The 23,139-nt window shown below is 45.5% G+C and overlaps 2 protein-coding genes across 5 annotated transcripts in view; one reads left to right on the top strand and one right to left on the bottom strand.

The window, feature by feature from the left end:
* DNAJC4 (DnaJ heat shock protein family (Hsp40) member C4) overlaps positions 1–1,332 on the bottom strand; it is a 30,546-nt gene extending 29,214 nt beyond the window's left edge. Inside the window, exon 1 of the mRNA XM_073554594.1 lies at positions 1,203–1,332. The gene's annotated coding sequence lies outside the window, so the exon portion shown is untranslated. The remainder of the gene's footprint in view (positions 1–1,202) is intronic.
* On the top strand, positions 1,272–21,994 carry NUDT22 (nudix hydrolase 22). Of its 4 annotated transcripts, none has more exons than XM_073554591.1 (6): positions 1,272–1,344; positions 4,613–5,187; positions 5,740–5,847; positions 19,707–19,804; positions 19,892–19,985; positions 21,770–21,994. In XM_073554591.1, exons 2-6 carry the CDS (start codon positions 4,618–4,620, stop codon positions 21,893–21,895), a joined length of 996 nt encoding a protein of 331 aa, XP_073410692.1. In that variant the 5' UTR covers positions 1,272–1,344; positions 4,613–4,617; the 3' UTR covers positions 21,896–21,994. The 4 variants fall into 4 exon arrangements, with proteins under 4 accessions (XP_073410692.1, XP_073410691.1, XP_073410694.1 ...); XM_073554590.1 differs by lacking the exon at positions 1,272–1,344 and adding an exon at positions 1,364–1,473; XM_073554593.1 differs by lacking the exon at positions 1,272–1,344 and adding an exon at positions 1,448–1,562.
* The last annotated feature ends 1,145 nt before the right edge of the window (positions 21,995–23,139 follow it).

The following is a 23,139-nucleotide window of genomic DNA, read 5'->3' on the forward strand; positions in this document are numbered from 1 at the left end:
GAAAACAACAAATTAAATAATTGATAAAAAAATGTTTTTAAAATATTAAAAAAAAAAAAAAATCGAAAAGTTCAAATCGCCCCCGTTTCGTCCCATTCAAAATAAAAAAAAAAAAAAATCAAACATACACATATTTGGTATCACCGCGTTCAGAATCGCCCGATCAATAAAAAAAAGGATTAACCTGCTCGATAAACGGCGTAGCGAGAAAAATAAGTCAAAACGACAGAATTACGTTTTTTTGGTCGCCACAACACTGCAATAAAATGCAATAGCGGGCGATCAAAGGATCGAATCTACACCAAAATGGTATCAATAAAAACGTCAGCTCGCCTTGCAAAAAAAATAAGCCCTCACCCAACCAGAGATCACGAGAAATGGAGACATGACGGGTCTCGGAAAATACCGCGATTTTTATTTTCAAACAAATTTTGGATTTTTTTTTCACCACTTAAATAAAAAAGAACCTAGACATGTTTGGTGTCTAAGAACTCGTAATGACCTGGAGAATCATAATGGCAGGGCAGTTTTAGCATTGATTGAACATGGTAAAGAAAAAAAAAAACAGTTGCGGGATTGCACTTTTTTTTTGCAATTTCACTGCACTTGGAATTTTTTTCCCGTTTTCTAGTACATGACATGGTAAAACCAATGGTGTCGTTCAAAAGTACAACTCACCCCACAAAAAAACCCTCACATGGCCGTATTGATGGAAAAATAAAAAAGTTATGGCTCTGGGGAGAGAAAAACAAACGCAAAAACGAAAATGGGCCGCGGCGAGAAGGGATAAAGTATTTTAGTCCAAAACCCCACCCAATGTGGCACTGTGTGCGCCCTATGTATCCGGGATCCTGCAGGACGCCCCAAAATGCTAGCACAGCCCTCTGACACTGACTCTGGGACTGCTGTCAGGGCCAATAGGGAACATGTTGGAAATGAGTGGTGTCTGCTGCAGTGTGCCATAATGGAAGGGGTATTCATGGAGGAACTTAACTGCCCCTGTCCCCCCTTGCTGTGACTGGCTGCAGGGTAGGTAGGCCTTCTCTTTACACTGAGGTTATGTACAAACATTCAGCCTCACAGTCAGACCCCCCTATAACGACGCATCAGATCACTAACCCCCATTAAAGACAACACAGTCGCGGGGTAAACCATCTGCGTATCGGGGGGGGGGGGTTGGGGGAGTAACCAATCCTACTTACCGTCTTCACAGATGTCACCTTCGACGGGCCGCGCATGCGCTAACCAATCCAGTGGTCGCTTCTGATTGGCTGTGATGTTTCCTTGTGGCCGGTAAAGTCATCCAATGAGAGCAGAGGAGGCGGGGTCGTAGCGTTGAAGTAGGTAGGTATCGGAGGATTTTACGTGCACGATATATTGCGATATCACCAGGTACAGAGTGCGATAGATGTGGTCGGTGCATGAGGGGGATCGGTGTAGAGCTCGCGCTGCAGATTACCGCGTGCCGGCTGGGTGAGTGACGTATGTATGTGGTGGGGGCCAGGCTGCCTCCTGCCGTTCCTAGGACGGATATCAGCGACGTGACGTCACCAGCGCTGCAGGTATGACGTGAAGAAGTAAAAAAAAAAGTGCTCTTCCTCCCTTCAGGGTAACATGAAGCTCCCTGACACTGGCTCAGTGGGCTCCTCTGTGCTTCCAAGTTTCCAAAAGCGAAAACCTTTTTTTTAAAATTTTTTTCCCCCTGGTTGATCGCGTTGTGTCAGAGCGCGTGTATTGGGGACGAGCTGTAGTTTTTATCATTAACCCTATGGGATTTTTTTAAGAGAACTTGTTGGCCATTTGGAGAAACTCTACTTTGAAGCTCAGTCCAGTGATTCCCTAGGCCGGCTCTCCCCAGCGCTGCCAGAGGTGATGGACAAGCCTCTCCTCTGTCAGTCCCGGCAGTGGCGCCGGCCGGTCCCTGATGAATGGGACGGACCGTCCCCGATTTGTAAAATTGCTCTTATATGAAGCCCGGCCATTGGCGGGCAGACACTCCGGCCTTATTATGCCCCTGGCGACCATGTTGGCTCCATTTCTAACCGCTTAAATGCAGCTGGCGAAATTGACTGTGGCATCTATGGGGTTAAACTGGACTAGCACCTATGGCAGCAACTCGGCCGAGTCTCACACGTTAATACTCGGAGCGGAGCGTGCGGCTCCATGTATCACTTTGCGGCTGCCGCACGCTCCGATCTGAGTGCCGGACTCGGCCGTGTTTCTCGCACGTGTGACCCCGGCCTTAGTCTCCGGTGCTGGCTGTACGACACAACCAGCACCGGTTCTGTATAGAGCGGGCTCAGCTTCTGTTCCTGCAGTGCGCACAGGGCTGTGTGGCCCCGAGTGTTGGAACCTGCTGTCATATTCTATGGAGAAACTATGACAACATTTCCCATAACAAAAGGCTTGGAAAATGCTGCCCACGACCATTGCTGCTCCCGGACAGCTGGGACCAGAATTGCTGGTTACGTCTATACTCCTGAGCAGAATGGACATCGGTGCTCCTTCCTTCTACTGTATAGAAAAGCAAAATGAAGAAATCAGTCAGTAGATATGATACTGTATAAAGATACAGTTCGGGGAGTTTGGTGTCCTAATTTTTTTATTTTTTTTCTTCTTCTTTAAGGCCGCTTCCTCCTAGAAGCCACTAAAACAACAAAAAAACCCTACTACAGTACACAGCAATGTAAAAACGACACTGCTGTGCACGTGCTCAGCCTTTTATTATGTCTTTTAGCCGCTGCATGGTTCGGAAACTGTGTAGCACGGACTCTTTTTCTAAGGAGGTTTTCTGGCAGATGACTATTGAGTGACAGCTGTAAGTGTGCAGAGGCGCTGCAGGCAATCGGCTGCGCAAGCAACTGCAGATCCGGCGACCTGGGCTCTGCTGTGCGGGAAACCCAGGTTTGGGGGCGCAGAGAGGAATAAGCCTTGTTTGTGAATACACGTGACCCAATTATTTCGATGGAGGTAAATTCTGCACCTTGTTATACACTGAGTAATTCAATAGACGTGTGACAATCGGTGTGTGGGATTGTTGAACACTTGCAATTTCCTCCTAACAAATCCTCGTTTATATGCGCTAATTGGTGTGAACTCCGGGACCTGAGCGGAGGATTAGCGCTGCAGCATTAGTTCAGCTGCTGGCCTGGTATTAGGTGTCTTATGTAACACAATGTACAGAATGTGGGAACCAAAAAGAAAACAAAGACAAAATCCCAACGATTAAATACCCTGCAGTAAATAAATGGCATAGTGCATGAAAATAATATTCGGTACTCGGTTAATGTGGTTTTTTGACTTAAAAAGAAAAAAAAATGTGAAAGCCATCCCACTGCGTCACGGTGACCGTAGTTGGGACAGTCCTAACCGTAATATTAAAAACCAAGTGACATGCATGTGGGAACCAGTCTGTGCTGCGGCGGGTCCGTGACTGTGCCTGGAATGTGCACATGGTGCCTACATCACTGCCCCATCATGGCTGCACCCATCTGCCGGCTCCTTTACAGTGATGTATGACACACACTGCCACTAATAAATATATACATAATGACGCCACTGTGAGTGTGATTACAGCACGTTGGGCATGACTGTTCTCGGATGCATGGCAGCGTTTCGTAATAGTCTGCATTTACAGCAGAAACTACATTGATAGTGTCAATCACTACTAGGACCGCCTACTGGACTCCTATGCATGCAAACACTGGAAATTTCAAGAAATAAAATGCAAGTTTTACTGATTGTTTTCCCACAAATCAGATCTGAGCTCCTCCTGCTTGATAACAGCCGGCAGATCAGAGACTGTCATCAACATAACAGGTCCCTTTTAGAATGCGATTAGACCCTTAGGGTATGTGCAGACCATTAGGAACTGGCAGCGCTTCGGACGCAGAGCATGTTCTATACGTCCAAAGCGCCGTCGGCTATTGAACGCAGGTGAATCCACATGTGTTCACCGAACCGTTCCGAATCACCGCGTCCAATGCAGTATACGGGAGAAATTTATCTTGCGCAGAATCGCGTCTCCGTGAGAGAAATAGACATGTTGCGGTCTGGAGGTGAGTCATGGGCGTCTCTAGACGCATCTGGATGCTGCGGGTTGGACACTACAGAAGTACACAAAGTCCAACATGCCGTGCATGAGACTTCTGAAATCTCATAGGCTTTGCTGGTACTGTAAAAAGTAGCTGAAAATTTGCATTAAAAAACGCAGCAAAAAACTCTGCAAAACGCCTAATGTGAACTTAGCCTCATACTGAGGTCTGTGACAACTCCTCTGTATGTGCTGTGTAAGGAGTCACTAGGTGAGGCAGAAACAACCACACTGGATGGGTGACATTCCCGGGGTGTCCGTGACGCGAGAGAACAGGAGTGGTATGCCTTATTATCACTGCGGCTCCCGCACTGGAGGCGGCTGGCCAGGAGCGCTCCATACTACGCTGTCACTGGTAAGATCTCTATTGCTATTGTAATGCTTTACATATATGGCAGCCATTGGGGGCTTCATAGAAAACAAATGATTAACTACAATCCCCATCTTTTGGCAATGGAGCTAAAGTCCTACAGCGGATGCACTGGAAGTTAATGGCCTCATTTCATGTTCTCTCTGCAGGACACATGGATCCCGAGATCTCCATCTTATACTGCAGTCCGACCCCCAGGGGGATCCCTCAACGTAAAGTTCACGCTCAGCTCTCTCCTCTGTATCAGCGTCGCCGTCTTCCTCCTCCATTGGAAGAACGGATTCTGTCGGACTTTGAAGAACGTCAGCGGAAGCAGCCATGGGTATTTAACGGAGCCAAATTCAGGCTTCATTCTGTCCTTCCTGAAGGAGAATCTGGAGCAAGAGAGGCAGCCGAGCAGAAAAAGGAGAATGTGAATAGAGATGGCGGAAGGCAAGGAGGAGATGATGAAATTATTCTGGATGAACCGGGAGGGTTGACCCTACACCTGGCGTTGACCTGCTACAGAGACTTCCTTGGTACCAACTGGTCTGGCGAGGCGAGTGCCCTGCAAGAGAAGGGAGGACAAGAGTATGGGGACACGCAGGCTTACTTGGCACAGCCACTTGGTGTAGGAGCCGCTCTTCAGTGTAAAGATGGGCTCTTTGTGATGCTGAGAAGAAGCCATAGAGTAGGAGAGGCACCAGGCCAGCTCGATGTACCAGGAGGACATCCTGAACCTAAGGTAAAAGAAATGTGGAGAAAATTGGACCTTTCTCAAACTGCTGCATAGCAAAAGAGTAAGTGATAACTGAGCTGCATCAAGCAACATCACTGATTTCAGGGCGACAAGTTGACCATTGGATGTATAGGATTAGACTGCTGGAAATCAAAATGCCCAATCCTTTAGTTATCACATGAAAAGAGCTGTCTGGTGTAGTTTGACACCCTTATTCCGAATCGGGACGCATTCACACTCGGCCAATCATCTAAATGTTTGGGGGATCGGGTGGAATGGCTGTCGGCCACACAAATACCATTTATTGTGTATGGCCAGCTGAAGAACAAGTGGTGATTTTGGCTGCCTCTAGGGGGTTATTCTTTTGCCCTTCTAGAAGTGAATCAGAAGCTGAGCAGCTCCTTGGGGTGAAGACTTGTCCAGACTGGTAGGACTAGTTAACGTGAAAGGTCATGTATGACGGCGAGTTGATGACATTGGTAGTAACCAGGTGACGTGGGAATATAAGTATATATGTGAGATAAAGTTATAACGCCCAATTTCTGTCTCCCATTTTAGGCTGTGGCTCCCAATATTCCAGAGGAAGAGCTGAGCCTGGAAGTTTTGCAACCAGAATTAGTCATTCGGGAGCTGTTCTCCTCCATTCTTGCCGAAATACGGGACGAGGTGAGGGTCTCCTTCGAACCGTACGGGGTCTAATGCTTCCTGTTACTGGACGCTATCATCTATAATTATTTAATCATTAAATAGAAACAATGTTCTCAGCCGGTACCTGCCTATAGCAGCGGTGATCGGAGCTGGCCCTGATCGCTGCTGTTTACCCACTATCAATCTCCAACAGTGACAGTAAGTGGAGGGATTGCGTCCGCAACCATTATAATAATAATAAATTTTATTTCTAAAAGCGCCGACATATTCCGCAGCACTTTACATTTCAGAGGGGACTTGTACAGACAATAGACATTATAGCATAACAATAATCACATAGATCATAACAGATACCAAGAGGAATGAGGGCCCTGCTCGCAAGCTTACAGTCTAAGGGGAGACAGGAAAGGTGGGTGGTAACAGTTGCCCTGATTGCATGGACCAGCCATAATGTTAAGTGTGTAACAGTACGGACACAGAGGGCTAATGGATGCATAAAGCATGTTGGAACATGATGCGTGGAACCTGGTTATGGTACAACTTGACTGTGCCACACAGGGATAGATTAGGTTAATGTGTTGAGGCGGTAGACCAGTCTGAATAAATGCGTTTTCAGGGTACGCTTACAATTGTGGGGATTGGGGACTAATCTCATTGACCTGGGAAGTGCATTCCAAAGAATTGGCGCAGCACGTGTATAGTCTTGGAGACAGGAGTGGGAGGTTCTGATTATTGAGGATGCTAACCTCAGGTCATCAGCAGAACGGAGGACGCAGGTAGGGTGGCACACTGAAACAAGGGAGGAGATGTAGGGTGGTGCTGAGTCATGGAGTGCTTTGTAGGTAAGGGTAATAAGTTTGTACTGGATTCTGGAGTGGATGGGTAGCCAGTGTAATGACTGGCACAAGGTAGAGGCGTCGGTGTAACGATTGGTGAGGAATATGATCCTGGCTGCAGCATTCAAGACAAATTGGAGGGGGGAGAGTTTGGTAAGAGGGAGACCGAATAGAAGAGAGTTACAATGGTCCAGACGAGAATGAATAAGAGAAATAGTAAGAGTTTTTGCGGAGTCAAAAGTAAGAAAAGGTCGAATTCTAGAAGTGTTTTTGAGAGGCAGATAACAAAAGCGAGCCAGTGATCTGGTGTGGGGGGCAAAGGAAAGCTCGGAGTCAAGTATGACCCCAAGACAGTGGGCATGTTGCTGGGGAGTAATAGTGGAGCCACACACGGAAATGGCAATGTCGGGTATAGGTACATTTGTAGAGGGAGGAAACACAAGGAGTTCAGTCTTTGACAGGTTCAGTTTAAGATCTAGTGAGGACATGTTAGAAACAGCGTTTAGACAATCCCTGGTGTTATCTAAAAAGGCTGGCATGATGTCAGGAGAAGAAGCGTATAATTGGGTGTCATCAGCATAGAGATGGTACTGGAAACCAAATCTACTGATTGACCAATAGGGGCAGTGTACAAAGAGAAGAGGAGGGGGCCTAGGACTGATCCTTGAGGAACCCCGACAGGGGAAGGTGTTGTGAGTTCATTTTCCCCTTCACTACTAAGGCCCGAGGAACTCCCTCTTCTGGTGAAGAAAGGTAGTGAGCCTGATTGTCAGACACCTGGGGCTGATGATGATGACTGGCTGAGTGGAGTTGATGACTGGATATAAGGCTGCCGACGCCCTTCTGGCCTGCGGGTGATTTCTCTGTGGACTTCTAGGAAACCAGTCTGATTCCTGCTCATCTAAAGCTAAGATTTCTGCTTTGCCTTTTTGCATTAGTGTTTTGTTTTCCTTGCTTTTCTGGATTCTGCCATTCCCTGCTGGGGTGAGCTGAATCTCCTTTTGCCTGTTGCTCTGTCTTCAGAATATTCCTGAGTACTGACATAGCTTTTTTGAAGCCTAGCGTCTTCAGGGTCTTTTTCACTGTCAGTTTGTTGGCTCTTATTTTCATAGGGCTTTTCACGGATTGCAGACAGCAGCCTTCCTGTCCTTTCCTATCTAAGCTAGCGTGGGCCCCATCTTTGCTCAGTCTATCTTTCTGTCTGTGTTTTGTTCTTTCTTCTTGCTTCACCGTCATTATATGTTGGGGGCTGCCTTTTACTTTGGGGTCTGCTCTGGGGCAGTTTAGATTTCCCCTTTCTGTCTTTAGGCTATGTAGTCCTCCGGCTGTGATCGAGGGGCCTAGGGCATCGTAGGAGCCCCCCACGGCTACTGCTAGTTGTGTTGATAGGTTCAGGAGTCTGCAATCCAATAGCTGCCAACTTCTCTGGTTTTCTGGACTTAGCTAGCATTACTATTTTTGCCTCCTACGGTGACTCAATCATAACAGAATCACCCGCCTTACCGCAGATTCTAGGGTACTCAATAGCAGGAAAGAATTGTATAAAAAAAAAAAAAAAGTGTATATTTTTTCCTCTATATCTCTGAGGCCGTAGGGGGAACTTTTTTTTTCTCTCAATGGAGATAAAGCAATTGTCTGATCGTGTGGAGCAGCTCGCTGCGGAAGTGCAGGGAATTTCCGCCTACCTTGCTCATTCACATGCTGCTGAACCAAAGATTCCTACACCTGATGTATTTTTTGGGGATCGGTCTAAATTTTTGAATTTCAAAAATAATTGTAAATTATTTTTTGCCTTGAAGCCTAACTCGTCAGGGAGCTCCGCGCAGCAGGTTAAAATTGTCATCTCTTTGCTGCGTGGCGATCCCCAGGATTGGGCGTTTTCTTTGAAACCAGATGATCCTATTCTGACTAATCTGAATGCATTTTTTCAGGCCTTGGGGTTGTTGTATGACGAACCTAATGCCATTGATCAGGCTGAAAAGACCCTGCTGGCATTGAACCAGGGTCGTGATTCTGCAGAGTTGTACTGTCAAAAGTTCCGAAAGTAGGCGGTACTTACTCCCTGGAATGATAGTGCCTTGGCTGCTCTCTTTCGGAAGGGGTTGTCAGAAGCCGTAAAAGATACTATGGTGGGATTTCCTGTTCCCTCTGGTCTTGACGATTCTATGTCTTTAGCTATTCAGGTTGATCTGCGTTTACGCGAACGCAGAGCTGCACGAGAGGTGTTGCCACCTGTTGAACAGATGTCTGAACCTATGCAATGTGATAGAGTTTTTTCCAGAGAGCAGCGTCAGGAGTTCAGAAGGCGTAATAAGTTGTGTTTTTTCTGTGGAGATGCCTCGCATATTATTTCTGTCTGTCCTAAACTTTGCACACACGTTTTCTGTTGGTGGTGTTCAACCTAAGTTTCTTCTGGCTATTACTCTGATCTGCTCCCTGTCCACATTTTCCGCCAAGGCTTTTGTGGATTCGGGAGCAGCTCTAAACCTAATGGACTTGGATTTTGCTAAACGTTGTGGATTTCCGATGACACCTCTGCAGACGCCTATCCCTTTGAGGGGGATTGATGCTACTCCTTTGGCTAAAAATAAACCTCAGTTTTGGAGCCCGGGGTGTAAATTTCCCAAGTGTCGGCTCTTCAATTTATCTGTACCCGAGCACGAGGCTATGCGATCCTATATTAAGGAGGCGTTGGAGAAGGGTCATATTAGACCATCCTCGTCACCCTTAGGTGCCGTTTTTTTTTTTTTGTAGCCAAAAAGGATGGATCATTAAGACCTTGTATTGATTATCGTGCTCTCAACAAAATTACTGTTAAATATCAGTATCCGTTACCCCTGATTTCTGATCTATTCTCCAGAGTTAAAGGTGCTTGCTGGTTTACCAAGCTTGACCTCAGGGGGGCGTATAATCTTATTCGCATTAAGCATGGGGATGAATGGAAGATGGCGTTTAATACTCCGGAGGGACATTTTGAGTACCTGGTGATGCCTTTTGGGCTCACTAATGCCCCTTCTGTCTTCCAGTGCTTCATGAACGATATTTTCCAAGATTTTGTCGATACATTTTTGATTATCTATCTGGATGATATTTTGATCTTCTCCAAGGATTGGGATTCTCATGTGGAACATATTCGGACTGTGTTCCGGATCTTGAGGGAGAATTCCCTGTATGTCAAAGGATCTAAATGCCTTTTTGGAGTACAGAGGATTTCTTTTTTGGGATTTATTTTGTCCCCGTCAACTATTGAAATGGACCCGGCCAAGGTACAGATCATTTACGATTGGGTTCAGCCCACTTCTTTGAAGGCCCTCCAGAAGTTTTTGGGTTTTGCTAATTTTTATCGGAAATTTATAGCAAAATTTTCTAGTATTGCCAAGCCATTGACTGATTTGACTAAGAAGGGTGCTGATGTGTTAAATTGGTCTCCGGAGGCTGTTTCTTCCTTTCAGGAGCTGAAGCGAAGATTCACCTCCGCCCCGGTTTTGCGGCAACCTGATGTCTCACTTCCGTTCCAGGTAGAGGTGGATGCTTCTGAGATTGGTGCAGGAGCTGTTTTGTCCCAAAATGATCCTGTAACATCTAAAATGAATCCCTGTGCTTTCTTTTCCCGAAAGTTCTCTCCATCTGAACGTAACTATGATGTGGGGAATCGGGAACTGTTAGCCATGAAATGGGCATTTGAGGAGTGGAGACATTGGTTGGAGGGAGCTAAACATCAAGTCGTGGTCCTCACTGACCACAAGAATTTGATTTACCTAGAGTCGGCTAAGCGCTTGAACCCTAGACAGGCTAGGTGGGCCTTGTTTTTTACACGTTTTGATTTTGTGGTTTCTTTTCTTCCTGGAACTAAGAATGTCAAGACTGACGCCCTCTCTCGGAGCTTCTTTGCTGATTCTCCTGTGGTGACCAAGCCTGCTACCATCTTAGGCGAAGGGGTAGTTCTTTCTGCCATCTCGCCCGATTTGAGACGTGCTCTGGAAGAGTTCCAGGAGGACAAACCTGAGCGTTGTCCCAGTGGAAAGTTGTATGTTCCTGACCAGTGGAAGAAGAGTGATGTCTGAAGTTCATTGCTCTGCTTTGGTTGGTCATCCAGGTATTTTTGGTACTAGAGATCTGGTGAGTCGGTCTTTTTGGTGGCCCTCCTTGTCTCGTGATGTCAGCAATTTTGTGCAGTCCTGTGGGACGTGCTCCCGGTCTAAATCGTGTTCTCGCTCTAGTGGGTTGTTGATGCCTTTGCCTGTCCCCAAGAGGCCATGGACCCATATTTCAATGGATTTCATCTCTGATATGCCTGTCTCTCAAAGGATGACTGTTATTTGGGTGATTTGTGATAGGTTCTCTAAGATGGTTCATCTTGTACCACTCGCTAAGTTGCCGTCTTCCTCTGAATTGGTGCCCCTACAGGTGGTTCGCTTGCACGGGATTCCTGAGAACATTGTATCTGACAGAGGAGTCCAGTTTGTGTCTAGATTTTGGAGAACTTTCTGTTCCAAGCTGGGAATTCAGTTGTCCTTCTCCTCTGCTTTTCACCCTCAGACCAATGGGCAGACAGAGAGAACAAACCAGACCTTGGAGTCATATTTGAGATGTTTTATTTCTGCTGATCAGGATGATTGGGTTTCATTTTTGCCCTTGGCCGAATTTGCTTTAAATAATAGAGCTAGTTCTGCCACTTTGATGTCACCTTTTTTTTTTTTTGTAACTTTGGGTTTCATCCTCGATTTTCTTCAGGGCAGGTGGAGCCCTCTGCCTGCCCAGGGGTTGACACTGTGGTGGAGAGAATGCACCAGATCTGGGACCAAGTGGTGGATAAGTTATCTCTCTCCCAGGAAAAGGCCCAGCGGTTTTCCAACCGACATAGGACCATTGGTCCCCAATTTAAGGTTGGTGATATGGTGTGGTTATCATCAAAAAATATTGCTATGAAGGTGGCTTCTCCTAAGTTTAAGCCTAGATTTATTGGACCTTACAAGATTTTGGAGATTATTAATCCGGTCTCTTTTCGTTTGGCTCTTCCTGTCACATTTAAAATCCATATTGTGTTCCATAAATCTTTGTTGAAGAGGTTTGTTGAACCTGTTGTTCCGGGGGTTGCACCTCCAGACCCTGTATTGGTTGAAGGTAACATAGAATATGAGGTAGAGAAGATACTGGATTCCCGTCTGGCTAGACGGAGACTCCAGTATTTGGTTAAGTGAAAGGGTTATGGTCAGGAGGATAATTCCTGGGTCTCTGCCTCTGATATTCATGCGAAAAGATTGGTGCGTGCCGCTCATCGGTCTCACCCTGATCGCCCTGGTGGCGTGGTTGAGGGTTCGGTGACCCCTCCTCAAGGGGGAGGTACTGTTGTGAGTTCATTTTCCCCTTCACTACTGAGGCCCGAGGAACTCCCTCTTCTGGTGAAGAAAGGTAGTGAGCCTGATTGTCAAACACCTGGGGCTGATGATGATGACTGGCTGAGTGGAGTTGACTGGATATAAGGCTGCCGACGCCCTTCTGGCCTGCGGGTGATTTCTCTGTGGACTTCTAGGAAACCAGTCTGATTCCTGCTCATCTAAAGCTAAGATTTCTGCTTTGCCTTTTTGCATTAGTGTTTTGTTTTCCTTGCTTTTCTGGATTCTGCCATTCCCTGCTGGGGTTAGCTGAATCTACTTTTGCCTGTTGCTCTGTCTTCAGAATATTCCTGAGTACTGACATAGCTTTTTTTGAAGCCTAGCGTCTTCAGGGCCTTTTTCACTGTCAGTTTGTTGGCTCTTATTTTCATAGGGCTTTTCACGGATTGCAGACAGCAGCCTTCCTGTCCTTTCCTATCTAAGCTAGCGTGGGCCCCATCTTTGCTCAGTCTATCTTTCTGTCTGTGTTTTGTTCTTTCTTCTTGCTTCACCGTCATTATATGTTGGGGGCTGCCTTTTACTTTGGGGTCTGCTCTGGGGCAGTTTAGATTTCCCCTTTCTGTCTTTAGGCTATGTAGTCCTCCGGCTGTGATCGAGGGGCCTAGGGCATCGTAGGAGCCCCCCACGGCTACTGCTAGTTGTGTTGATAGGTTCAGGGGTCTGCAATCCGATAGCTGCCAACTTCTCTGGTTTTCTGGACTTAGCTAGCATTACTATTTTTGCCTCCTACGGTGACTCAATCATAAGGCTGTGTTCACACACAGCGTTTTTTTAGCGGTTTTTACCGCGGTTTTCACTATAAAACCGCTATAAAACCGCTAAAAATAAGGTGCACAGTCATTTCTATGCATTTTGCACTTTTTGTGCACATTGATGCGTTTTTTACCGCGAAAAAACCGCATCGCGGTAAAAACCGCAGCATGCACATTAATTTTGCGTTTTTTTCCGCGGTTTAGGCTTCTCCCATGCTTTTAGAAACCGCTGCGGTAAAAAACGCATCAAAACCGCAGCGGAAAAATAGGTGCGGTTTCTGGGAAGGGATTCAGGTTTTTGTGCAGAGATTTTCTGCAACGTGTGCACATACCCTAACAGGAAGGTGAGAGGAGGAGGAACCAGCAAAAGATACAGTAAAGGAGCAGTCAGAGAGATAGGAAAACCAGGAGAGAACGGTGTCCTTGAGGCCAATGGAACGGAGCATAGTGAGGAGGAGCTGATGATCCACAGTGTCGAATGCTGCAGAGAGATCCAAGAGATTTAGCATGGAGTAATGACCATTAGAATTAGCTGTTAGTAGATCATTAGAGACTTTAGTGAGGGCAGTTTCAGTAGAGTGTAGAGAGCGGAAACCGGATTGCAGAGGGTCGAGAAGAGAGTTATCGAAGAGATGGCGGATAAGACGGGAGTGGACCAGGCGTTCCTGGAGTTTAGAGATGAAGGGAAGATTAGAGACAGGTCTATAGTTGGCGACACAGTTTTGGTCGAGGGATGGTGTTTTAAGTAGTGGATGTATGATGGCATGCTTAAATGAGGAGGGAAAGATACCAGAAGAGAGAGAGAGGTTAAATATTTTAGATAGGTGAGGGGTGACAGCAGAGGAAGGGGCTGGAGGAGATGTGATGGAAATGGGTCACTGGTGCAAGTGGTTGGGTGAGAAGATGCAAGGAGCCTGCTTACTTCTTCTGTGACTGGTTCAAAAGCAGAGAGTGAGCTAGATGCAGTGGGGGAGGGAGGACAGTGCATGGTATGAGGTGATTGGGAGATAATTTCCTGTCTGATCTGGTCAGTTTTTTCCTTAAAATAATTGGCCAGATCGTCAGCTCGAAGCTCCGTGGTTGGGGCCTGTACTCTTGGATTGAGTAGAGAATGAAAAGTGTCAAAGAGACGTTTCGGGTTATTGGACAGTGAGGTGAAGAGAGTGTTGAAATAGGCTTGTTTGGAGAGGTGAAGGGCAGTGTGATATGTTCGAAGCATAAACTTATAATGGATGAAATCTTCGGGTAGGTTGGATTTTCTCCACAGACGTTCGGCGCACCTGGAGCACCGCTGCAGGAAACGTGTTTACAGGGTGTGCCAGGGTTGTCGCCGTCTGTGTTGTGTTCTATTTATAGGGGGTGCAAATTCATCCAGGGCACTTTGAAGTGTTTCATTGTAATGCTTCAGTGCAGAATCAGGACATGAGAGGGAGGAGATAGGGGCCAATGAAGACTGCAAGTTCTTCAGAAGTTTCTGGGTGTTAATGGCCTGTATGTTTCTATAAGTCTGGACAGTGAGGGTGACCTGAGCAGCCTGGCAGTTCTTGATAGAGAATGAAAGAAGATTGTGGTCAGAGAGCGGGAGAGGGGAGTTTGTGAACTCATCCACTGCACAAAGCCGAGAGAAGACCAAGTCGAGGGAGTTTCCGTCTTCATGCGTTGGAGAATTAGTAAGCTGCGAAAGGCCAAACGAGGAGGTTAGAGATAAAAGGTAAGTAGCAGATGGGGAGAGGGGAAGAGCAATGGGGATGTTGAAATCGCCCATGATGAGGGTAGGGATGTCACAGGAGAGAAAATGTGGAAGCCAAGTGGCAAAATGATCCAGGAACTGATCGGAGAGGCCGGGAGGACGATATATACCACCGCCACTCGCATGGAGAAGGGGGTGTAGAGTCTGACGGCATGGACCTCAAAAGAAGGTAAGACTAGTGAGGGTACATTTTGGTGATAGGAGCAGACCAACGCTTCCACCTGCTCTATTGTCTGATCTTGGGGTATGAGAGAAGTGTAATCCACCATATGAAAGAGCAGCAGCAGCGGTAGTGTCTGACTGCTGGATCCAGGTTTCAGTAAGAGCCAGAAGGTTAAGAGAATTAGAAAAGATGAAGTCATGGATGAAGGGGAGTTTGTTACACACTGAACGAGAAGTCCAAGGGCACTATTAAGAGAGACAGATGGCAGGCAGGGAATATTAATAAGATTAGAGGGGTTTCTGAGTGTAGCAGTTGGGGGGGTTTGACTTTCTATAACATGGGGGACCAGGTTTGGGAGCAGTGTCTCCTGCGACTAGTAGAAGGAGGATAGAAAGAGTGAGCAGAAGGATAAGTGATTTGTGAGAGCGTATCTGATGTTGAATGGTGGGACTGAATGGATCTGTGCAATTTAGCAATGTGAAAAGAGCGAGAGTGCTATACATAGGAGAGGAAAGGAGTGAGGGGCCGATATGGATGGAATGTAGAGAGTTAATGCCAGGGCGGTGGATGTGTGTGAATGCAGCGGCCAGGATATGAATCACACAAATGCATATAGTATATATTTGTTGTAATCCAAATGTACAGGGAGTAGATGAATATAAATGTCTTGCCTGTCTCCTGCCATGTTATAACTGCCTCATACTTTGATTAAATGTGCATAAATGCCCCCTGCATAAATGCCTTCTCCAAGCTATGTCTGAATATATAGGAGGCTAAGGCTTAGATCTCTTTTTTTTTTTTTTTTTTTTTTTTTTTTTTTTGCTCTCTCCCTTCTCGTTAATCAATCAAACTAAACTAAGACAGCAGGGCACAATAAATATTGGGCTCAGATAAGCCAATGTCCAGGCCTACATGCATCATAAACCACTTTGTAAAGTTTCTTGACCTCATAGCATAAGGGGACGAGCAGAGTAAGTTGAAATAACTATATACTGTCATGATCCATGCTGGATTATGACAGATAAAAGCACTAGTAACTTTTTTTTTTTTTCTTTAAGCTGGTAGTTTCAGTTCTAGCTTGCCCCCGGTGGCCGTTAGGGTCATTGCACTTGATGTTTTCTTTGCTTTGCCTTTTGCCCCCCGGTGGTCACTGGGATTATAGCAGCTTTTGGCCCCTGATCATTTGACCATTCCCTTTTCCTATATAGGGTCACATGGTCTATGAGCAGGTGTTGGTGATATTGCTCATTTCCAACCAAGACTGGTGAAGGAAGGAACTACAGAGAGCAGCTCAGGGGAGCTCTGGTGTAAAGTCTGGTGAAGGAAGGAATTACAGAGAGGTGTTCCTTGCAGCTCTGACAAAGCTTGGAGAAGTAGCAGCTATTCTGGAGGAAAGCTGCATTCTGGTGGTGTACTCTGTTGCTGGGAGCTATAGCAACAGAGCAAAGCTAAGTGGTGTTATCCCTGTTTGTATTTTTCCATGGTGTGTATTAGTACAGCAGTGGGGCCAGTGCCTGCACCACCCAGCTCCCTAGCAAGGGATAGGTGTAGGGTGTGCTAGGGTGACAGGTTCCAGCTCGGCGACAGGTGAGGAGCCTGTATAGGGAACGTTAGGAGTGTGAGGGACACTGACTCAGGGGAGTGCAGGAGGTCTCCACGTCCCCGTTCACTATCGCAGGGCCCTCCATTGTATCAGTTTCCCTTTATTATTTAAATTCACCCTGCTGGAGGTGGAGTATCCAGTTATACGTGTAATACTGAAATTTGCCTGCTGGAGGCGGTGTATCCGGCTGCACGTTATATTATTTAAACTCGCCCTTCTGGAGGCGGTGTATCCAGGGTCACGTGTGCCATAGAAATTCGCCCCCTGCTGGAGGCGGTGTGTCCAGTCACACGTAACCATCACATATACCAGATATAAGCTTGCGTAGTTGAAAACACATATGTAGCATTCAGGATTAACTGCTTGCTGACATTGAATGGAGTGGAGACACACAGGAGTTGATTCAGAGCAGAGATTGAAAAAGCTGGTTACCTGTGTGAAAAGAATAGAGATGCGTGTCACATTAATCCATGTTGTAACTGCCTCATACTTTGATTAAATGTACATAAATGCCCCCTGCAATAATTCTCGTCACACATCGATGATCTGGTTTCAGGAGCCAATGGTTAGCCGTGGCGGTGATGATGCTGTTTCAGGAGCTAATGGGTAGCCGTGGCAGCGATGATGCTGTTTCAGGAGCCCGTGGTTAGCCGTGGCAGCGATGATGCTGTTTCAGGAGCCAGTGGTTAGCCGTGGCGGTGATGATGCTGTTTCAGGAGCCAATGGCTAGCCGTGGCGGTGGTGATGCTGTTTCAGGAGCCAATGGTTAGCCGTGGCGGCGATGATGCTGTTTCAGGAGCCAATGGTTAGCCACGTCACTGCCATCTCTGTACTTCCATGAAGCCTTGCACCAGCCTTAATACAAAAGTTTGAATTTGCCCCCTTTTTCGAAGTTCATAAATAAAAGATAATTTGAAAAATCCTTTATCTCCTCATACCTTTCCAACAGCACATTCAGCATCTCCCACACTACCTCCTCATCCCACCTCTCTCTGTTGGAGTCCCCCAAGGCTCTGTTCTAGGACCCCTACTCTTCTCAATCTATACACTTGGTCTGGGGCAACTCATAAAGTCCCATGGATTCCAGTACCACCTTTATGCTGATGACACTCAGATCTACCTCTCTGGCCCGGACGTCACCTCTCTGCTCTCCAGAATCCCAGAGTGTCTATCAGCCATATCCTCCTTCTTCTCCTCTCGCTTCGTCAAACTCAATGTGGACAAATCTGAATTAATCATCTTTCCCCCATCTCACAGATCTTCCTTACTCGACCTTTCTATAACAATTGACGACATCACACTTTCCTCAGTACCGGAGGTCCCCCTGCCTCGGAGTAACCCTTGACTCTGCCCTGTCATTCAAACCGCACATCCAAGCTCTCTTCACCTCCTGTCGCCTCCAGCTCAAAAATATTTCCAGAATCTGTCCCTTCCTCAATCTACTAAACTACTTGTGCATGCCCTCATCATCTCCCGTCTCGACAACTGCAACATCCTCTTCTGTGGCCTCCCTGCTAACACCCTCGCACCTCTCCAGTCCATCCTCAACTCTGCCACCCAACTAATCTCTCTCCTCGCTAATCCTTCGCTTCTACCCTCTGCAAATCTCTTCACTGGCTCCCATTCCCTCAGCGTATCCAATTCATATTACTAATTCTGACCTACAGAGCCATCTACAACCTGTCTTCCTCCACATGTCTCTGAACTAATCTCCCGATACCTTCTCTCACGTAATCTCCGATCCTCTCAAGACCTCCTTCTCTCCCCCACACTTATTCGCTCCTCACCCAACCGCCTCCAAGACTTCTCCCGAATAGCCCCCATCCTCTGGAATTCTTTGCCCCAACACGTCCGGCTATCATCCACACTCGGATCCTTCAGACGGAACCTGAAAACCCACCTCTTCAAGAAAGCCTACAGCCTTCAATGACCCCGCTGCCTCCTCACCACTACCGGAGATATCACCTCAACCAACACCGGAACTGCTGCAACCCCCCCCAACCTACTGTCTCCTTCCCCACCATCCTGTAGCATGTAAAGCCCCCGTTACACACTGCGATATCGCTAGCAATATCGCTGTAAAGTCACCGATTTTGTGACGTTGCAGTGATATTACTAGCGATATTGCTGCATGTGATACTTGCCTCCGACCGGCTTCCCCGCTGGTTATCGCTGATCGCGCGAGAGGCTGCTGGACCATTCCTCGTCGGTCACTTCCTGCGGCACTTCCTGCTGTGACGACTAGCGACGCGTGGACGCGGGCGGGAGGATGCAGGATCGCCGCGTCTGACAGGTAAGTAGCGACCCCCCCCCCCCCCCCAGCGATGTCGCTGGCGAGATCTGCCTGAGTGGCAGCTCACTAGCGACCATCTAGTGATGCACCAGCGATCCTGACCGCGTCATATCGCTGGTCGGGATCGCTGGTGCATCGCTAGGTGTAACGGTACCCTAAGCCCGAAAGGGCAGGGTCCTCTCCCCTCTGTATCAGTCTGTGATTGTTAGTTTGTTTACTGTGACTGATATCTGTAATTTGTATGTAACCCCGTCTCATGTACAGCACCATGGAATCAATGGTGCTATAGAAATAAATAATAATAAAAAATAACCATACTTCATAATACGCATCTGTACAAGTCCGACCTATAAAAAATGATACAACTAGTGGTATGTACTCCCAAATGGCATTAATAAAAACATTCAGTTCACAGCTCCAAAAATAAGACGTCGCACAACTCCATCCACATAAAACTTAGACACAAACCATAATTTTATTGTTTTTAGAGAGTTTAGAATTATTTAGCCACTAAAATATTTTTAAAAAAGTTTGGTATCGCCTTCGATGTACTTACTTGAAGAATCGTGTTGACAGGTCTCTTTTTATCACAAACTGAACTTTTTTTTTTTTTTTTGTTTCTTTTTTTTCCATTGCTTGGAATATTTTTACCATTATTTATTTATTTATTTTTTTTCGTACCTTATTTGGTAAATGAATAGTGTGATCCAAAAATGCAACTTGTTCTGAATTTCGGAAGAAGGGGAGTAAAGAAAAATAAAAATAAATGAAGATCAAAAGCGAAAATTGGCTGCAGTGGGGAAAGGGTTAAAAAAAAATGTGTTTGGATTTGATCTTAAAAATGTTGACGAGAGTATTTAGTGGAAATGCTAGATGGAGACATCAGATGTAGGATCTTGTGGTTTCCATGTTTAAATTCCAGACTTGCTTTCATCTCCTGTAGACCTGCAGTACGTGCAGTGACCAGGAGGTGTCAGTATGTCGCACCCGCTGTCCTAGTTGCTTTTGCTTCCTCTCCTGAATTACACACATCTAATGCATTTCTATAAAATATTCATGAAGCAGATATATTTTTATTTTTTAGGTTAATCTACCCGTGTCTACCCTTAGTGAACCTCTTCTCTTGGGCATTGCACGCAATCACACCAGCGCAGGACGACCTAGTGCTGAATTCTACGTCAAGTGAGCACAGTTTAGACGCAAATAATAGTTTTTAGTTTTTTTTTTTTTTTCTTTCTAAGGAATGTTTTTGGCGTTGCTTGTTCTTAGGTGCAGTCTGACTTCATCAGAAGTGCAGGAGAGGTACTTGCAGGGTGGACCAGAAGCGCATGAATCAACAGAAATTATTTTTCTTGAAAAAGAGGTAAGAACCGGTGTGTGTTTTGCTCACTTCTGCACCCCTATGACATAACTTTACAATGAATACTTGCAAAGGGGCTAAAATGATTGTGGGACTTTTTTATTTAAATGCATGTATCCGATGTTTTTGGTCATAAATCAGCTGAACGGAGCTTCGAAATAGACAGATAAGAGGTACAACCCTATTGTTAGAAAGAGCTCACTGGTGGCATCTCAGTTAGCTCATTCTGATATATCATTTATTTTTTTTTTTATTAATATATTTTTTTACTAAATACATATCATTATTTTTTTGGCCTTATTCAGACATCAGTGATTTTTCTGTTACCCAAAAACAAACTGGTCCGATTTTCATCAGTGTTTTGTTCGAATCCGTTTTTATCCTCAGTGGTTTTCTCATGTGAAAAAAAGAAAAATCGATAAATTACCAAATCTTCTTCTATTCACTGTAATGTTAAAACGGAAAGTACACTGCTGATAGTGTGCTTTCAGTGTTTTGGTTTTTTTTCTTCCTTCCCTAGCCCCATAGACTTGTAAGGGTAATTTTGATCTGTGACTACTATCACAAAAGGACATGTCTCCTCCGGAGATGAGAACATTCCCATTGACTATATAATGGGTTCATGTTCTATCCATGGAAAAAAAACAAAAAACAAGACCACATTTGTGATTCATGGACATTTTGATTGATGCCTTAAGTGCCCGTCACACTAAACGATGTACCAGCGATCCCGACAAAGATACCACCTTGTCAGGATCGCTGGTGCCTCCCTACATGATCGCTGGTGAGCTGCCAAACAGACAGACTCGCCAGCGATCACCACCAGCGAGGACGCTGGTATCCAAGGTAAATATTGGGTAGCTAAGCGAGCGCGGCACTTAGTTACCCGCTGTGTACCTTGGATACCAGCTCCCAGAGCGAGCACGCAGGTATCCAAGGTACACAACGGGTAACTAAGCACGCGCGTTGCTTAGTTACACGATATTTACCTTGGATACCAGCTCTCAGCATCTGCTTACATTGCTGGGAGCTGGCTGATTGTTGCTTTCCCACTGCCACACACAGTGATGCGCGCTGGTCAGCGGGAGACCGACTATCAAAAAATGGCCCAGGACATTCCTGCACGATCAATGATACCCGGCGGGGGCCGGTCGCTGATACGTGTCACTCACAGTGATATCGCTGATGCATCACAAAATCAGCGATCTTGCTAGCGATCTCGCTGTGTGTGACGGGGCCTTTAGTCCCAAAAATTGTCTCCAAAAGTGGAGAACCACGTTAAAGTCTAGTGGCATTACAAAAAAGGAAAAAAAACTATGAACGTTGCTTGTTTGGCTTTTTCCTTAGCCACTAATTCTCCATTCAGTTTGTTGGAGTCTCTTTCGGTTGTTAATTGGTCGATGCAAGTTATAGGTCATCTACCATTACTCAAAAGTAGTTATGGGATACCCTCTTATGCCCAGGACTAGAGTTGAGCAACTTTGGTCGGATCGGGTTTCATGAAACAAAATTTGTTTCAGATGAAACTCGTCCGACTAGGGCAAAAAAAGTCGGAGTTTCGTCCGCTCAATGCCAACTTTTATTTCCCATTGACTTGCATTGGGGTCGGGTTTCGGACGAAACTCCGACTTTTTTTTGCCCTAGTCGGACAAAACCTGATCCGACCAAAGTCACTCAACTCTACCCAGGACAAATCTTGTGTTTTTTTTTTTTTTTTTTTGTTTTTTTTTTTTTTTATTGTGTGAAAAATATATAATATTTTTAATTTTTTTTTTTTTTTTTTTAAGGATCTACTGACCATGGAAAACTCAGAAATGTGGAAAGAATTATGCCCTTCAGCAAAAGGTTGTGTAAAACTGTATCTCATGGTACGAGAGCAAAGGCCTGAGACCGGACTGCTGGACATACGCTGACAGCATTGTTCTCTTTTATGTCAAAAATAATTTGCATTCCTAGATAGGACACAGTGGTGTGAACTCGCTGAATATAAAGAAGCACACGTTATTATAGAATATTTGCTATGTTTTGTAATATAATTGTGTGTATTTTAGGAATATTTGCTTATGTATCGGTGAACGAGGAAATCGCACATTGGAGGTGGATGACCGAAAGATGTAAGCTTGAGAATCTTTACAGATTATAAATTGAGTCAATCGTTGAGAACAAAATGATGAATCTATGGTCAATCCGAAATAATACCATCAACCAAATGTGGGCTAGGTTCCAAATCGCCCCGAAATTCAAAGCAAAAAGTTTTAAATCACAGGCAGATGCAAGTTATGTGAATGTCAGCACGTATCACATAAAATATAGTTACCAAAGTATAAGACTGCAACTAAAAGCCCCCATACACATTATAGAAGTCCTTTGACTCCACCGATATCAGCTGGAACAGCCAATGGTCTAATGTGTATGGCGGGACACATGACACCCGCGAAGGGAAGTTTCATCACATTGGAAGTTTAAAGATTAATCCTTTTGTTCATTGGGAGAGAGACCAAGATGAATTCAGCAAGTGCTCTACTAGAGAACACCGGAACAGTTAACCCGGCAGTCCTGTGTATTGAGGAGTTAGGAGAGATTGCTGATGGCCAGTTTGAAGTCCCTCCTTCCATATAATTGTGGCACTATTCACGTCTGCGATTCCGAACGCCTTTTCTATTCCGTTTCAAGAACCGGTGGGAAAAAAAATTGGACGGATCTGTTACATAACAAATACAAACAGCTTGGAGAGAAAAAAAAACAAACCCTAAAAATGTTATCCTAGAGTAAAACAGGAGAAAGAGATTAAAAAAAAATGCAGGCCTGAATAAGAGTCTAAGGCCGGGGTCACACTAACCGACGCAAAATACGGTCAGTATTTTACATGCATAATACGGATGAATGGCCCCCTAAACAGTGCTCCGTATGTCATCCGTAATCAAGGTGTGGTCGCGTATTTTGCACATGTAAGCATCCATATGTAATCCGTATGGCATCCGTATGGCGAGATGTTCTCGCAGGCTTGCACAGTGGACATATAATGGAGCCCTATGACAGGTTTTATAACACAAACCAAAGAATAGATATAGACACATAGAAAATATATATATATATATATATATATATTCTTTCGTTTCTTTATTAAACCTGTCAGTGTGAGTTTACTGTATAGCGC

This window comes from Dendrobates tinctorius, unplaced genomic scaffold, assembly GCF_039654945.1.
Source record: "Dendrobates tinctorius isolate UK_male_01 unplaced genomic scaffold, ASM3965494v1 ptg000211l, whole genome shotgun sequence".
NCBI lineage: Eukaryota > Metazoa > Chordata > Amphibia > Anura > Dendrobatidae > Dendrobates > Dendrobates tinctorius.

Excerpts from the sequence above, each read along its gene's own strand:
- NUDT22 (XM_073554590.1), top strand. The coding sequence starts at position 1,422 with ATGAGGGGGATCGGTGTAGAGCTCGCGCTGCAGATTACCGCGTGCCGG. Across the intron at positions 1,474-4,612 it reads GATTACCGCGTGCCGGCTGG|GACACATGGATCCCGAGATC; the intron begins GTGAGTGACGTA and ends TTCTCTCTGCAG. Across the intron at positions 5,188-5,739 it reads GAGGACATCCTGAACCTAAG|GCTGTGGCTCCCAATATTCC; the intron begins GTAAAAGAAATG and ends CTCCCATTTTAG.